We start from the raw sequence: 18,474 nt of genomic DNA on the forward strand, positions 1-18,474 counted from the left end.
CTGATATCACAAACAGAAAAGTCACAATCACCAGATATGGATGGAATGGGCATCAGGAGTCCATCATTGATTATATTATGGTAGATAAACATATACAAGAAATGTTGCTGGATGTGAAAGTGATCCCAAGTGTGTCTCTTGACAGTGATCATAGGCTCCTTGTTAGTTGTTTTAGGTTTAAAAGGTTGAAGGAAATAAGAACCATCCAGGACAAGAAATATAGGTACCTGTATGAAAATTGAAGGATAAAGAGAAGGCCACAGAATGTAAAGAAAAAATTCAGCAGCGAATGCCAAAAACAGACACTGGAACAGTTGAAGAAGAATGGATAAATTTCAAGGAATGCTTGGTCAAGACAGAGGAGACATGTGGAAGAACAAATGGCAAAAGGAAATGGAAAGAGACACCATGGTGAAATGCTAAAACAAGAGACACAGTCCTTAAAAAGAACAATGCCTACAGATAATATTTTAAAAGTTGAACAGATAAGAACAAAGAACTCTATAAGTTGGCAAAAAAGAATCTAAGCAGGTTGTCAGAGCAGAAAGAGAAAAATGATTGAATGAATGGAGTGATAAACTAAATGAAGATGTAGATGGCAACAGAAAAATGTTGTATGGAATGATGAAGAATAGGAGGAGGGACAAAGAACAGACTAATTACTATCTGACTAGTGATAGTGGATATCTCATTACAGATGACAGAGAGATCAAAGAAGAATGGAAGTGTTATTTTGATAAGTTGTTAAATGTGAATATCAAAAACATTCCATTAGATTAGTTAATGATGGAAGGATGGATGACACTATAATAGATCTGACATGGATTGATATAGAATATGCATGGAAGTGCATCGAAACAGGAAAATCTCCAGGCATTGATGAAGTGTGTGGTGAAATGATCAGGTCTATGGGTGATGTAGGAAAGCAGTGGATGTAGGCCTATAGACTTTTTCACAAGATATGTAAGAATGGGCAGATACCAGAAGATTGTAGAAAAGGTATCATCATTCCACTCTTTAAGACAGGTGACAGGAAGAAATGTTTCAGTTACAGAAGAATTACATTAACTTCCCAAGTGGGAAAGCTGTATAAAAGAATTTTAGAAAGAAAAATAAGACCATTGATAGAATTAAAGTTATCAGAGGAACAATATGGATTTCGGAAAGGCAGATCAACACTTGATCTAATATTTGGACTGTGTCAGCTAATGGAGAAGTATTATGAACATATTAAGGTCCTTTGGCTGGCCTTCCTGGATATCAGAAAGACTTTTGATGCTGAGAAGTGCTGAGAAACAGTGGAATCAATAATGGCATAATAAAACGAATTGAGAATTTATATGAAGACATCATTAGTCACATCAAAACACCATCAGGAATGACGGAACCCTTTAGAAAAACTACAGACCTAAGACAAGGTGGAGTTGTGTCACCTCTTCTCTTCATTACTGTGATGAATGAGATTCAACAACAAGTATGCCAAAAGGTTGATGACAACAAAATGAAAGTCATAGTATTTGCTGATGATATTATGGGGGAGATTCCAAGGAGAAACTTCAGGATTAGATAAATGCATGGGCAGTAACAGCTAAAGGGTATGGCCTAAGATTCAGTCAGGAAAAACATGAAGTGTTGGTTATGCAGAGAAATAGTCAACCTGAAGGTTACATTGAAATAGAGGGTAAACAATTCAAGATGTCCAACAAATTCAAATATCTAGGAAGCATGATATCAGCAACAGGCTCTTTTGAAGAGGAACTTACCAGCAGGACTCAAGTTGGAAGAACATTCTATACAGTTGTCCAAGACCTAATATGGAACCCAAACGTACCATTGAACTGCAAGCGAGCAATTTATCTGACTTATTACATGCCAATTTTGACATATGGGAGTGAGACCTGGATAAGGAGGAAAGAGGATGAAGCAAGGATTCAGGCAGCTGAAATGAGATTAGTCCAAGTGATGGTTGGCGAAACAAGACAAGATAAAATTCTTAATGAGAACATCAGGGACATGGCTCAGGTTGGCAGAATGCATGATAACATAACTCTTCGTAGACTCAAATGGTATTGTCACATGCAAAGGATGGATCCTGATTGCATACCCAGAAAAATGTATGATCTGCAGTTAAAATATTCAAGACCAAGAGGGTGGCCAAGAATGTGATATACAGACATGGTGAAAAACTACATTCAGCAACGAGGAGGGGACTGGGACAACACTGAAGAAGGAGGAGTAAAGTACAATGACAGAAGTTGGTGGAGGGGCTTCATTTGCCGACCCCTCATGTAGATGGAATGGCGTGGGATGTGTATGTTTGTATGTAATGTGACTTATATTTAAAGAAAGAAAAACCCACATATTTCATTTTGAGTAGATATTCTGAAAATATTGCTACTTTGCATGATTGACTAAGATGTCTTATAAGAGAAGGAGAAATTGTAATTCATTTTACTATATTCATGTGTACAGTGCATTAAAGTACTGTACATTGCTGCTCTGTACTCTCACTTTGTATCTTATGTACAACATATTCTTACACTAATACATCAGTGACTCTGTGTTATCCTAATTGCCCTTGGATGTTTTAATTATAACTGACATTAAGTTCTTGGACATTAATTTTTGATGTTGAGAATTTTTCTTAATTACATGCTAGCCAGTCTCTCTAAGACTATGTTCATATCATTTGTAAAGGTTCTCTTGTCTGGTGCAAATGAAATATCAACTTTGTTCATCCTTTTTCTTTAATATTATACATAACTGGATGTGTGAACATGTGGTGTACTTTAGGCATTTCAAATCATGTCTCTGCCAAGCTTTATGATCTATACTTCACACTGAAGCTATAAAAATAAATGTTAAAACAAGGAGAATTTTGAAGTCTAGCAACCAAAGGCATTAAAGTTGGCATCTGTCTCTTGGCACAAGCCAGAACAAAATGTAGCTCCTCTGAAGTTTCAGTTTCATCCATCGTTGTGACAGTTTGGAAGCTGCCGAGGTGGTACCTTAATTAAGGCCATAACTGCTTCTTTTCCACTCCTAGTCCTTTCCTATCCCATCATTGCCATAAGACCTATATGTGTTGGTGCGATGTAAAGCACCTTGTAAAAGAAAAGAGAAAGAAAAGGTGCTGAAGTGTGGGTGATCCTATGTAATGATATTCATAGCATAACTAGTGTGTCGGGATGTTATGAAAAATGTTACTCATAGGGTCATTTGTGCTGCAATGACACTTTCTGGTCCAGTGAGGAAAGCAATGGCAAACCACCTCACTCCTTATCTTGCCCTCTATGCCTCATTTTGGTCGCACCATCAGTTTTTGCAGTTTTCCTATAACCATGTAACCATTACTGGTGTTATTTGAGGATTCAGTCAGCCTCTGGGCTGATTACTTAACAGGTAGATATCATTAAAAGATGCAATTAATAGTGCATAAGGTCTTTGCATAATTATCATTGTGTAACTTATTTTAAAAGTAGTTGATTCCATTATGCTTTAATAGCACTAGCATTATTACTTCACTTGTAAGAGATTAAATATGATATTCTTATAGTGAATATTTCATATGCACTAAGGCAAGAGATTTTTGTATCAGCAAGAACGTTCTTCATTCTGATATAAGTGATGTACTGCAACTACTGACGTAGTGTGGAAGAGTAATTTGCATGGGATCAAAATAATTTGGGCTGCTCTTGCAGGAAATAACATTCATTGTACATTGCAATCACGGTAAAAAAAAGGAGAGGTAATTGGATAAGTTCCTTTCCGATTCGAATCAAGCCTAATTTTTTCTGTTATGATATTGTAAAATAATATGAGATATAATAGTGCCATGAAAACAATCCCATTAGTATATTTTCTTCATTGTACAAAGCCTTCTTATAGTTAGACACTAGACCGACAAGAAAAAATAACTTACAATTAAAGAAATACTGAAAGTTAGGCCTGTTAATTATTATACAAAAATAAGAAAATAAATGTCTGAAATTACATAAAACCAGAAGCTTTGGTACACTTTGCTTCTTAAACGTAGATCCTTGCACACACATTTCAATCTATGTTACAAACTTTTTCGTACTGAAGTCTTCACATACACACACTAGGCACAGCAGATTCTCGATGAACATCATTGCAGGTCATTCAGGATTTGTAGTATGATGTAACATGATGTAACACGATGTAACACCCATCTATTTTTCAACATTTATGTAACACGATAGGTATATTATTGTTGATAAAATTATATACAAATAAAACTCAACTTGCATTTGGATGAATGTTTATGATAAATGATTGATTTTAACTACACATTGCTGAATTAAATGATTTTGCAAGTACCTTCAAGACAGGAAGAACAACGGAGAATAGCTGGGCAGTGTTTGTTGCAGTTACTCGACATCTTATGGTTGTGTAGCTTGTCTGGTTAGTTTCAGATATGGCACTATGACACTTGCTCACTATTTCACTTGTAACTCTTATAAACTACATGTGAGGAGTACAAAGAATGTTATCATTGGCATACATTGTGTATAAACAGCAGAAATACATACACATTATTGTTCTTATATTAAACTTCCATTTATACAATTAATATGGTACCATCTTTTCTCCACACATGTCTTGGTAAGCACTTTCAATTTTCTTTAAGAAAAGAATAACACTACTTTTCATTGTTATACACAATGGCACACAAATATCATGGTACTTTCATGTTAAGTCTTGATGCAGGACAAAGAAGCAAAAGCGTCATCATATGTACACAACAATACAAACTGCCCCAACTTATATCCTGTGGTGAATAATATTGAGGACAGATGTTATGCTTTTTTGTATGCCGTCCCCATTTAACAGTTGTACAGGGATATTTGACAGAACTTAGAGTATCAAGATTATGTCTTTAATCAGACATCATTCTCATGACAGAATTGTATGAGTGACCTGTCATTTCCTATACGCTGCAACATATCTAATGGTTTTCTTGATACTTTCACTTTGTCAATGCAGCCTTTAAACCCAAGGTAATATGGTGCTGGTAGACCAGAAGGTAATGTTGGTGCACCTCCTATAAAATGAAACAAAGCAGTATATGAGTTGCTGATATTACTGCATTTTACTTATTTATTATGAGATTAGAATATTACAATAGTCAGCATATAAAAATGTGTGCATTTCTTAAAAGCATATTATCTTGTCTGTTTTAAAAACTTTCTAGAATTTGTTGAAAAAATATTTAAGAACTGTTTTGTTGTAATTTCCCTCTTATTCTCAAACTGTTATCTTGTTCCCCCATCCAATTCAAAACTGACTTAAATATCACTATGCTTTTTTTACGTGCTTTATCAACTCTTTATCAGTGTAGAACATAAAACTTTTTAATAAAATTGTACATCTTTTAATGTTTTAATTGTTTATATCAATTTTTCTAATGTACACTTCCCTTTGCTGAAGTTGTGCAAAATTGGAACAAAACATGCACTAATATAATATAATAAATATACTATACTATACTATAATATAATATAATATAATATAATATAATATAATATAATATAATATAATATAATATAATATAATATAATATAATATAATATAATATAATATAAAGTAACCTCGTGTCCTCATCCCGAGGTGGTGCAGCTCTTTTCAGGCACACCCCCATTGGAGGTGAGCTGCATGTACCGTTTCAACCACATACCAGTCCTCCTGCCATTCTAAAATTTCTGACAGTACCGGGAATCGAACCCGGGCCCCCAAGGACGGCAGCTAATAACACTAACCGTTACGCTACGGAGGTGGACTCTATAATATAATATAATATAATATAATATAATATAATATAATATAATATAATATTAGGCATACGGATGTGGCGACCCCACCGCCCAGTGGGAAACCACTCCAATCAGCCACCCAAGTATTGGTGGGAAAACCATAACGTTTGAGGGGTATGGAAGAAATGCCTACTCCCAGTGCTGAAGAACTAGGATGAATCACCTTCCCAGATCACATCTGGGATTGTAACTCCTGACCACGATCAGAATATAGATCAATGATCAGACAATCAACTTATCATGGAGAGTCTTCTGATGAAAGAATCCACCGGCTTGGACATCCAACATTTTAGACCCAAGCAAAGACACCATTCAGATACGGTGGGGTGTCACATAGAAGATCATGGCGAGTCAGGGCGTCTCAAAGCCCAACAGATGAACCACGGATACAGACACAGACTTAAATTCAGTAAACCAGGAAAATTCTCTTTCTTTGCAACATTAAACATTAATTCAATAATGAAAGTTGGGAAGTTGAAACACTTAACTGATGTCATGGATCAATACAGGATTCTTATCACAGCCCTACAAGAACTTCGAAACACAGATCAGGACCCATTTGAATCTGGGAGATATCGTCTTTACAAAGGACCTTCAGAAAAGAGAGTAATGAAAAATGTTCCCCAATTTGGAATGGGATTCCTGGTTCATACTAGCATATTAGATTCAGTGGAGGACTTCTCATCAAACTCATCAAGAACTGCAACCTTAACGATTAGAGTAGAGAACAAAATATGTACACTGATTAATGTCCATGCCCCAACAAATGAAAAAACAGGACAAATAACGAAGAAACTTAAATGTTTTGGGAGGAGCTTGACCGACTGATTTCAAATATCCCTGACAACCATGTTAAAATTATGCTTGGAGACTTCAACGCAAAAATTGGACAAGAGAGAAAATATCGCACAGTGGTAGGTAAATGGCCAACACACAAATTGACAAATATAAATGGTCAAAGATTAATTGAGTTTTGCCCAGTTTTGCTTATTCTTGAAACCACAAGATTTAAGAGAAAACCACACAAATTAATGACCTGGAAATGCCCTAATGTTAAACTGGGTGAGTTTCAGATAGAACACGTAGCAATGGATAAAAAATACCATAGAGTAATTTATAATGTCAAAGTCCTTCGTGGGGTAAACATCGATTCAGATCATTATATTTCAAAGATTAAAATTAAGTTAACCCCAAGAAAACATCACAAACCATCTAAATTCACTAGAAGGAGGAAATATGACCCCAGCTACTTAATAAATAATGCTGTGTACACAGAGAGGTCCAAAACACCTCTAAACAACAAACTGGAAACGATTATTGATAAACTAAAAAATATTGCCGAAGAAATTGCTCCTATGAAAAGGAGAAAGAAACACGCCTGGTGGAATGAGGAATGTGATATGGCAATACAGAAAAGACACAAAGCATGGCTAAATGACCAACAAAAGAAAACGGCACAATCTCGAGATGAACTAACTATTGCTAGAAGACAAACGCCCAAAGAACTTAGAAGAATCAAAAGAGACCATCAAAAAGAAAACCTAGCTAACATAGATGATTCATTCAAACAACATAAGACATGAGACTATTACAGAACATTTAAACAATATCAATCAGGGTATACTCCACCTACACTCATGATGAGAAATAAACGAGGACAACTAGCACACAATAATCAGGAAAATGCCAAAATTCTAGTTGATCACTTCAAAGAATTACTAAATGCTGAAGACCCAAAAGAATACGTAGAATTTTCACCTGGTCCAAAAAATAAAACACGCTTAGACAAGGTTATTCCACCAGACTTCCATGAGGTACTTCAAGCGGTTAATTGGCTCAAGAATGATAAAGCTGCAGGAGAAAATCAAGTGGTTGCAGAGCTGTGGAAGAATGCAAATAACCAAACAATTCAAAACCTACACAAACACATCATAGACATATGGAACTGTGAAAAACTGCCTGAAGAATGGAATACAGCTATAATTCATCAAATACACAAAAAGGGGGATAGACTGGATCCAAATAATTATCGAGGGATCTCTCTACTTGATATCACATGTAAGATCCTGTCTAGAATTAGCCTCACGAGAATTCAAGAACAGCTCGACCAAGAACTTGGAGAGTATCAGGGGGGATTTCGACCTGGAAGAAGTTGTTCTGACCAAATCATTAGTCTTAATTGGATTATGAACCATCAAAGAATGAGAAACAAAAAGCTAGTTATCACTTTTGTTGACTTCAAGAAAGCATATGACATAGTGATCGTGAGTCATTACTTAAAATCCTTAAAGAATTTGGCTTACACCAGAAACTCATTAATCTCATTGGTGTTACCCTCAAGGACACTAGAGAAAAAGTTAAATTCTGAGGAGAGTTGTCTGAATCATTTGAAATCTGGAGTGGACTTCGACAGGGGGATGGTCTCTCACCAGTACTGTTTAACTGTGCATTGGAGAAAGTCATGCGAGAATGGTCTAAGAAATGTCAGCCAAACATCAAGATCGGCAAAAATATCAAACTCAATTGTCTAGCATTTGCAGATGACCTTGCGATACCACTTGCAAGTAGTGTGGAAGAGGCTAAACTCCAAATTGAAGAATTAGAATGAATAGCAGCAAAAATTGGATTTCAAGTCTCCTTTGAAAAAACGGAAATGATGCCATCCTTCAAAGTGAAAACATCACCTATCACACTGACTAATAACAAACAAATTAAGGTTGTTAATAAATTTAAATATCTTGGAGAGATTATAACTTGGACTTAAGACAAAATATCAGTTGAAAATAGAATTACCAAATTAAAACAAGCACAACACATTACTTGGCCAATCTACAAGAAGAAATCTCTCTCGATAACTGCAAAATTTAAACACTACAACTCCACAATTAAGTATTTATTTATTTTCCACCTAGTCGATACAATGATTGCTTAAGCCAATTTTTAATGGTTAAAAGTGGTACATGTTTCATATATTATCAACATCTTCAGCCATATAACACTGTTTAGATGAAAAATATATAAATTGACAAAGTAATGCTTTAGAGGAAGTGTCCTTAAAATTAACATAAGATTGACAATATTAAAGCAAACAAATAACTCAAGAGAAAATATATAAATTTATAATTTTTATATATATTATATTATATTATATTATATTATATTATATTATATTATATTATATTATATTACTAGCTGTAGTACCCGGCGTTGCCCGGATAATTTCTGAATATTTACCTTTAAGATTTGCATTACCAGTTAGTTATGTGTGATGTGAATTTTTATAGAATTCCTTTTTGACTTGCAGATTGATATGTTATGATCTATTATGTAGTTTTAAAATTATTTAGATGTGTTTGATTTCAAGTTTTAGATTATTTAATTTTTGAGTAAAACTTCATCCTTATGGAAGCTCGAATTGACTGGGAAGTATTTGATCCTGTCAAAAATTAATAAGTGATAACTATATGTATTTAGCCATCGCACTATAGATACGATGTACAGGATTTCAACTGTCAATGAGACTGTCCCCCTCCCGCCCTCCACCACTAAGAGATATAAAATCTGGATTGTCACCATTCATCTCAGTGACCCAGAAAACTGTAGATTTGACACTGTTTTCGATTATTTTTATATCTCACTCCCCCTCACCCACACCCCAAAGGGGGCTGAACATGAATTTTAAAAAATTCGGAGTGTCACTAATTATTTCAGCTACCACGAAAACTATGGATTCGATAATATTCTAGATTATTTTTATACCACCCCCCTCGCCCCCTGCCCATAATGGTGCTAGGGGCGTCTTACCCTCACGCGGTTTGTCTCCTGATACTAATTGATAAGTGTACCAAGTTTGGTGAAATTGCTCCAGTGGTTTAGGAGGAGATGTGTCATTTACACACCCACACCCACGCACACACATACATCAATTTTTATATATAGTAAGAAGAAGAAGATAATATATTTATATGTAGTTTTTCGATTAATTTTATATCTCACCCCCTTCGCTCCCCACTTGGACTTGCAAAAAATCCGGAGTAATACTATTCATCTCAGAGACCCTGAAATCTATGGATTCGAAACTGTTTTTAATTATTTCTATATCTCGCTCCCCCCTCCTTTGCTCCCCACCTAAAAGGGGGCTGGACTTTAAAAAATTCTAGAGTATTACTTTTCAACTCAGTGACCCCAAAAACTATGAATTCGACACTATTCTCGATTATTATTGTAACTACACCCCTCCTTGACCCACTCCCTTAAGGGCGCTAGGGATGGCTTACCCCCCACAGTGATCGTCTCCCGATAGTAAGTAATACGTGTACCAAGTTTGGTTGAAATTGCTCCAGTGGTTTAGGAGGAGATGTGTCATTTACACACACACTTCCATTTCTATATATAGTAAGATTTTTATACTCATACTTCACCCCCTTTCCATCCCCGACCAAAGGAGTCCTATGAGTGCCTTACACAACAGTAAATTTTTTCCAGATATTAAGTCTTATTTGTACCAATTTTGGTTGGCAGCTATGCCCAAACATACATACATAATCTCACTGCTCTAGAATCCTGGAGCTGACGTTGCCATGGTTACGGCAGTTCATTTCTTTATCCGATTCTTAGAGCAGGGATAGTGTGGTGCCAATATCTCCATAACGGTTGGTTTTAGGGCCTTAAAACATGGTTTTCGGGCCCATAGGGCTTACCAAGTTTTGTTCATTCCGTCAAGAGGATTAAATTGAGCTTTGTCTCGTCCTTATACGACAAATTCGATATTTTGCCTATAATAGTATAAAACCGTTGTGGTTTTCCTATAAAACCCCCGTCTTTTCAAAGATTTTAAAATGATATGCATATCGAAACCTTCCCCAGGGTGAGTATACTCTAAATATGAAGTTTGGTTGAGATCAATCCAGCCGTTTCGACGTGATGGTGGAACAAACAAACAGACAAACAGACACGTACAACTTTATTTATAAGATAATAAGCTACAGATAAATTACAGAAAATAGATAGATGAATCATTAGAACAATTCTAAACAAAAAACACCAAGTAGATGGACAATTGCGATTACTACCTAATGAAGTTGTATACCAGGAGACTGAGTCTACAATAGATACAATGCGGAAAAGGAGAGATGCTTTTTTTCTGTCACATATCACGACTACCAGAGACTAGGATACTCAAACATTTATACAACTACTTTTGGAAAAGCAAAACTAAATATCACTGGTTCAGAGAAGTCCAAGAAGATTTAAATGAATTAGGCTTGACAATTTAACAAATTGAAAATAGAGAAGAGAAGAGGATCCTGAGAAATAACGACGTGAGACTTAAACTGAAGACCTATACACGCAAACAGAACAACATAACTGATGAAGAATGGGCAGCCAGGTCAGAGAGAATGAAACATTTATGGGTAAAAAAGAAGAAACATCAACCAAATTTGTAACCAATTGTTCATAAGACTTGACTGTATATAGATTGATTTCAGTGCTCCAATGTGGGCATAATATATATATATATATATATATATATATATATATATATGATGTACAAATTTAACTTGTGTTTATGTGCTTATCCACTTATTTAATGTTGTATATATATATATATATACATATATTTGCTTATCTCTCCAGAATTTTCATTGCCTTGGTTCTTTACATGTCCACAATACTCATTCAGTGTCTCCTAGATATAGATATAGATAGATATCGTCGCCATAAGACCTATCTGTGTCGGTGCGACGTAAAGCCCCTAGCAAAAAAAAAAATAAAAAAAAAATAAAAAATAAATAAAAAAGATATACCCGCCTACTGAACAACCACATATCATCAATCATCCACTATCACTGCCTTAGGATGGTGAAATGCTCCCACAGTTAGAGAAAACATTTGAATACAGTATTTGAAATGAAGTTTACATCTCAGGTATTAGCAAATTAGTTGAAATATAGACCTTTTGTACCATTGTTGTTTATATCATGGTTGATTAAGCTGTTTTTCTCAATAGGTAGTTCTTTTGTAGATATTTTTCTTATATTTCTCTTAAACATTGCTGTTATTTTGTAGTTCTAAGTATTTTTAAGTTTTAATCAGTTTATAGTATTAATATGTAATGATATGTATGTGGTTAAATGTAAGAGCGGAGCAGGAGCACTAACTTTGCCATGGAAAATTAAGGATCTATCTATCTATCTATCTATCTACAGTATCTGTCTATCTGTCTATTTCCATGGGTACATTGTGAACTCATTAAAATGATCCTTAATTTTTATGTTCAAATGAGCAAAATGGGATGGAGATTGATAGTATATAGTGCTAATAATGAAGAGAGCCTATCTCATTCACCATCTTCTGATTTTTGCGAAAGAAAACAATACCAGTTAGATGAAACTATATGATCAGAATATGTCTGCGGTACTAAGGCAGAACCCGATATATAAAAAAAAAATTGATTTTTCAGGAGGCACTTTTAAAAGTTGACGAGCTCGCTGAAATTCATATTGAATTTCAATGACCTCTGAAATGAAGTGGCATATATTTGTGAATGTAATAAAAAAGGAGGAACAAGTTTTTTTTTAATTATTATTATTATTATTATTATTATTATTTAGTTAACAAGTTTAGGGAACAAAACACTTGGTTGCCTCAATATCTATACTGAACATACCAGAATCTTTATTTTGGAAACAGCGTATTCTGTGGGCACCAGAATCATATTGGGCTTTGTCATCATACTCTTTGTTGCAAAATATACCATATTCATTGGTATTGAAACAGAAAATTCAGTTTTTTTGACATATTGGGTTCTGCCTTAGTGCCACGGATGTATGTTCCAAACTGACCTATCCAGAGGCGACCATTCGTGTTGAGCAATGCGGCTCCTGGTTCTGCAATACTTCTTACAGGACTCTCTCCATCCACCTGAAGATAGCCGTGACGTTTTCGACGGTGGGCTATTACAGTGTGCCACGCACCATCGCTGACGTGAACCTGTTGAAAAAATTGCTTTGATTTATTGAATGAAATAACACTGTAAATACAATATTCTATTTGGACAAAATTGATAGCTGGTAATTAAAAAAGTATTTTTCCTTAACATTGTATGTAACAATAAGTTCTAATACGAGGGCGGACCAAATATAAACGGGAATTATTTTTTTAATTTATTGCATCAACCAAAAAAAAAAAACATACACATATAGAGATCATGTTTCTACAGTGTCCTGCTGTCGATACACATTTTCTCCATCACATTGGTAAGTTTTTGATGCAGTCCTGATAGAAAGAAGAGGGACATGTGCTGAGCCAGTTGCGCACAAACTCTTCTACATCATCGAACCGCTACCCTCCTAGGTCTCGTTTGAGTCATCCAAACAAATGGTAGTCACAGGGCAATAAATCTGGACTGTACGGAGTGTGTTCCAGAGATGTCTAATGAATTTCCTCCAGTTTTCCTTCCGTTAAAGTGGCAGTATGTGGCTTTGCTTTGTCATGGAGAAGAATGACGTTCTGGATTGGTTGCCAGCATCGCTTGTTGCAATACACAGCTTTTGCTTTATCCAAAAGGTGTCAGTAATAGGCTGCATTAATTGTCCTTTGTTCGTGGAGAAAATTCACCAGCAAAATGTCCGCGGAGTCCCAGAAAACGGTTGCAAACACCTTTCCAGCAGATGGGCATGTTTTGGCCTTGACTGGACCTGCTTCGTCTTTTCGCCGCAACTCCATGCCTGCTTACTTTGACTCTGGGGTGTAATGATGCACCCAAGTTTCATCACAAGTCACAATACAATGCAAGAAATCCTCTCCTTCCTCCTCGTAGTGATGCAGGAGTCTCTGACAAATGTCCTGGCGTAAAGTTTTTGTTCCTGGTTGAGGAGACAAGAATCCACCTGGCAGACAATTTTCTGAAATGGAGTTCATCTCGGATTATAGTTTGAACATGTCAGTAACTTATTCCTATGGCTAAAACATTTTGCAAAATTTTTATTTGCCGATCTTCATCAATAATGTCATGAATGGCAACAATGTTATCTGCAGTGAGATGCTTGTCTGCGGTCTCCTTTCATGAACAATTTCCACAGCTTCTCTTCCTGCCTCAAATTTTTTAGCCCATTCATACACTCAAGTCTGTGAAAGTGTTTCTTCCCCAAACTGTGCGCCGAGCCGTTTCAAAATTTTGGAAGGTTTGGTGCCCTCTTTTGTGAGAAATTTGATAATGATGCATTGTGCAACAGACGTGTGAACCTCTTGCTCACTCATGGTATACTCAAGCAGCCCAGCTCTCCAGCGTCGTTTGCGACGCAAATCCCTTCTCCAGACACCCCCACCAACATCCTGGCAAAGCCACGCCTTAGAATTATTACTAACAGCAGCGGTACATTTGAATTCCCGTTTATATTGATCCGCCTTCGTACGTTTAATGGCACACTTCCAAGTACTCATATGAATGAAGGTGCCTATATTTTCTTATGAGATAGCATAATTTTATAAAATGGTTTGTTCACACAAGTCACAGGATAGTATTTGTGTTTTCTTCTTGTGATAAGCTGGGTCTTCAAAATATGTTGGCATGCAAATGTAATCACAGATTAACCCTTTCACTCTGGCATAGCGAGTATGGTGGCATGACCCTCTGGACACGAGCAGCGGGTGGTTCACTGAGCCTGCTGTCTGGGATACTTGTCTTGCTCTGCTCTCCAGTCCACAGTCAGCTCGTGACATGAGGAGAGGACAGCAGAGTTTAAAACTATTTTATTTTATTTGTAAAGCATATGCAGTGAAATCCTTATATGACTATATTTTTAGCACTTTTCATCCTCCTCGCACAGAAGAGTTATGATGCTCATTTTAGAAACAGCTGAAAGAAACTTAACATGCTAGCATAGTCCACTAAACTTTTTAATCCGGAATTAGGTGCGTCACACTTATATTTATTTGGATTCAGGTTCTACTTTTTCCATTTTAGTTTTCTGCTTCGTGGTTCCAGCACCTGATCTTCATCCTCACTATGTTCATCTTCAGTCGAATCATCAAAGTATGCCGACCTTTTAGACAACTGAAGCGTTAACTGAAGTAGAAAACATGCCTGAAGTAGAAGATGTGATTGAAGTCATTCCGCCACCAGAATCAGATAACAAATCACTATCATCGTCGTCTTCATCAAAGTCACTACCCAATAAGAGGGCAAGAGCTTTCTCCACAAAATATCTAGGCGCGAAGTGAGTAGCATACTAGACACATTGCTTTTCATCTTTGAACTGGTTACTCCTTTCATCTGGTGATCATATCCATAACTATAGACTCCCAGGACAGCCATGAGAGACCTCCAAGGCCAAACATCCACAGCAGTCTATCATAGTGAAAAAACAAAACAAAACAAAAACAGCCAAAAGACACACGACTTCTATAACAGTCGACCGGCTATGAGGCACAGCTCCCTCCCGACTGCTACAGTAGTCAACCCGAGTGAATGGGTAAAGAAAAAAAGAAAAATGGCTAATTTATTGTCAGCCTACTGTATAGCATTATTTATAGTATAATCTTCCATTCTTTCTAAATTTGACTCCTTATACTTACTTTGGATTTGGAAACCAAAAAATTTCGTTGTTTTCCAAGATTAAAGCTGAATTCGAGGTATCCATTGACCATAGCAATGGCCAGGTAATCACTCTGCAGTGTCTTCCCTTTGTTGATCCAGAGTAACAACCCATTTGGCTCACTTGTACGGAAGGTGATCTCGTATCGATTAGTTCTCTCGCTTTTTCTTCTGAAACATAAATAGTATGCCAGTGAAACAATAATCAGTATACAGAAATTTAACACTTTCCACAGCACTCATTTCAGTTGTGCTTGGTATGAGGATACCTATATTCAGGTTTTTACTGATTTAAAAAAGAATTAATCACTACCATGTTAATGAATCACATCTCCTCTTTCTAATGGGGTATTTTATCTTATTTGGATTCAGGTTCTACTTTTTCCATTCTAGTTTTCTGCTTGGTAGTTCCAGCACCTGATCTTCATCCTCACTATGTTCATCTTCAGTCGAATCATCAAAGTATGCCGACCTTTTAGATGACTGAAGTGTTACCTGAAGTAGAAAACATGCCTGAAGTAGAAGGTGTGATTGAAGTCGTTCCGTCACCAGAATCAGATAACAAATTACTATCATCGTCATCTTCATCAAAGTAATATTCGGAACCATCTCAAAATAATTTTTGAAAATAAAAACTTTTATTATTGCATGCCTAGGAAATTTGAAAATGCAAATGAGAAATGGAAAAGGTTAACTAATTATATGGATACAATATATAATAGACATCAAGAGGATTAGAAAAATTTAAGTACCATGCCAGAATTGATCAAAGTCTTCACAATGTCATCGCTGGGCAGCTTGCTGGCAGCCATTTTATTCATGGAGCTTTGCCTAACAGCGACCAGTGACCACATGTGTTCACGGGCGACACACGTAATTTGTTAAGAATTAAGCCAAACTTTCCAGTGTCGACTTAGTAAAATGTAACAAAAAAATTTTCCCGTCAGTCAAACACACAACAATTTCAATATAAATTATAACAATATAAACATACCTGCAAAAAAATACACACTATTATACAAAGAATGACATGTTTTGTTCTACAAGAACATCCTCAGATTCTTTGAAATCACTTAAAACATGCATATATATGTACAGTATTATTTACGTTGCGTAAACTTGTCAATGATAGAGAGTTAGGTGATAATATGAACAAGTATTTACAAATGTATTGAAAAATAATGAATTTACAAGTAGGCTATTTACATAATGAAAAATCTTCTGTACTTATCCAGACTGCCGGTGCTAAGTCCGTTGTCACCAAGATGTCTATTATATATTGTATCCATATAATTAGTTAACCTTTTCCATTTCTCATTATTAACCCGTAGAGTGGGGCTCACTTCAGGTGACACGGCTGGAGCGAGCCTGCAGGTGGGCACATGTCATGCGAGGCGCAGAAAGTTTTTATTTTTTATCTCCGTTATGAAACAAGCGGTAGGTTTGAAACTTTCTCCGTATGTTCCGAGAGGTGCTGCCATTTGACAGAAATTTTTTTCACGTTTGTGTATCTAAGCAGTTCTCGTCTGGGAATCCCCTTGTTATCTGCTACATAGCTGCGTAGCACAAGAACAACCTATGTGGCTCTTGGCGAGAAGCTCAGTCAGTGTGGTGTGTGGAGCGTAGTATTGCGTGTCTTGGTGTGAATGTTTTCAGCTCTCATAAGTTGTTTTGTTGGTATATAAAGATCTGTTGTGATTTATTGTTTTAATTCTACATGTAGTGTTTCCTCTTTGTTGTGAACAATGTCCAAAAGAATTGTAGATCTTCCGAGTGATGATATACGGGATATTCTCAAACTCTGTGAGGAAGATAGTTGCAGTGATTCTAGTTTAGATAGTAATGGTGGAACTATCCCGCTATTAGATGCTCCAAACATGAGTGCTTCCGTCGGAGTAGGCTTGCTCCCTAGATGCCTTGGACAGGTGTCAAGTTCGAGCTCTGATGAAAGTTTTTTTTTTTTTTTTTTTTTTTTTGCTAGGTGCTTTACGTCGCGCCGACACAGATAGGTCTTATGGCGACGATCTGATGAAAGTAGCGAGTCAGAAAGTGAGAGTGATTTGCCTCCTACTCTTTCTAGTGACTGATATGTAAGGGATATAGGAGATCCCGATTTCCAGCTACATACCAAAGTGGAATTCAGGGCGAACTTTTAAATAAAAAAGAACCGGATGAAATATATGAGCATTTCATTGATGATGAACTGTGCAAATTTATTGCAGAGCAAATTAATCTGTATGCTCAGCAGTCAATACAAGCTAGTATAGGAACAGCTAAAATGAAAAGGAGAAGCAGGGAGAGGGATTGGGTTCCTACTAACAAGGAAGAAATAAAACTTTTATTTGGGATCTTTTTTCTTCGGGGTATAATTGAAAAGCCAAAGCTATCTCATTATTTTTCACGTAATTGATTGTTTACTATGCCCGTGTTTTATGAGACCATGTCCGAGAAACGTTTTTTCCTTCTCCTGAAATTTTTACATTTCTCAGATAATGAAGCTTACGATCGGCAAGTATCCCAAAAACTCTACAAAGTGAAGCCAGTTTTAGACATTCTTGTATCAAAATTTAAAATTTCCTATTTGCCAGATGATCGTATATCTATTGAAGAAAGTTTACTCCTTTGGAAAGATCACATGGGGTAGAAAATGTACATTCCAAAGAAGAAAGTTCGTTTCGGGATGGAATCTTTTAAATTATGTGAGGCTAAAACAGGATATGTGTGGAATATCCTGTGGTACACAGGCAAGGAAACTGAGCTAGTAAATGAGGTTTGTGAGGTAAATATTTCTCAGTATACCAAGCCCTCAAAAGTTGTGTTTGCTCCAGCCAAACCTCTTCTAAATAAGGGATACCTCATAGCTCTAGATAATTATTAAATTAGCCCGGAACTCTTCGATCAGCTCAATGAGTTTCAGACAGACGCTGTCGGTACTTGAAAATCTAACAGAAATCATCTTCCGAAGGACGTCATGGGGAAAAAGTTGAAAAAAGGGGAGGTGGCTTTTGCCTATAGAAACAAATACCAATATAATGGTCCGTT

At 36.2% G+C, this 18,474-nt stretch overlaps 1 protein-coding gene across 1 annotated transcript in view; it reads right to left on the reverse strand.

The window, feature by feature from the left end:
- Positions 1-4,904: 4,904 nt before the first annotated feature.
- The window catches only part of LOC136876018 (agrin-like), a 207,435-nt gene continuing 193,865 nt past the window's right edge, over positions 4,905-18,474 (reverse strand). The window contains exons 27-29 of the mRNA XM_067149627.2: positions 15,414-15,603; positions 12,680-12,827; positions 4,905-5,065 (exon numbers count right to left, since the gene is read on the reverse strand). Of these exons, the coding sequence (XP_067005728.2) occupies positions 4,905-5,065; positions 12,680-12,827; positions 15,414-15,603 (499 nt within the window). The remainder of the gene's footprint in view (positions 5,066-12,679; positions 12,828-15,413; positions 15,604-18,474) is intronic.

Source organism: Anabrus simplex, chromosome 6 (assembly GCF_040414725.1).
Source record: "Anabrus simplex isolate iqAnaSimp1 chromosome 6, ASM4041472v1, whole genome shotgun sequence".
NCBI lineage: Eukaryota > Metazoa > Arthropoda > Insecta > Orthoptera > Tettigoniidae > Anabrus > Anabrus simplex.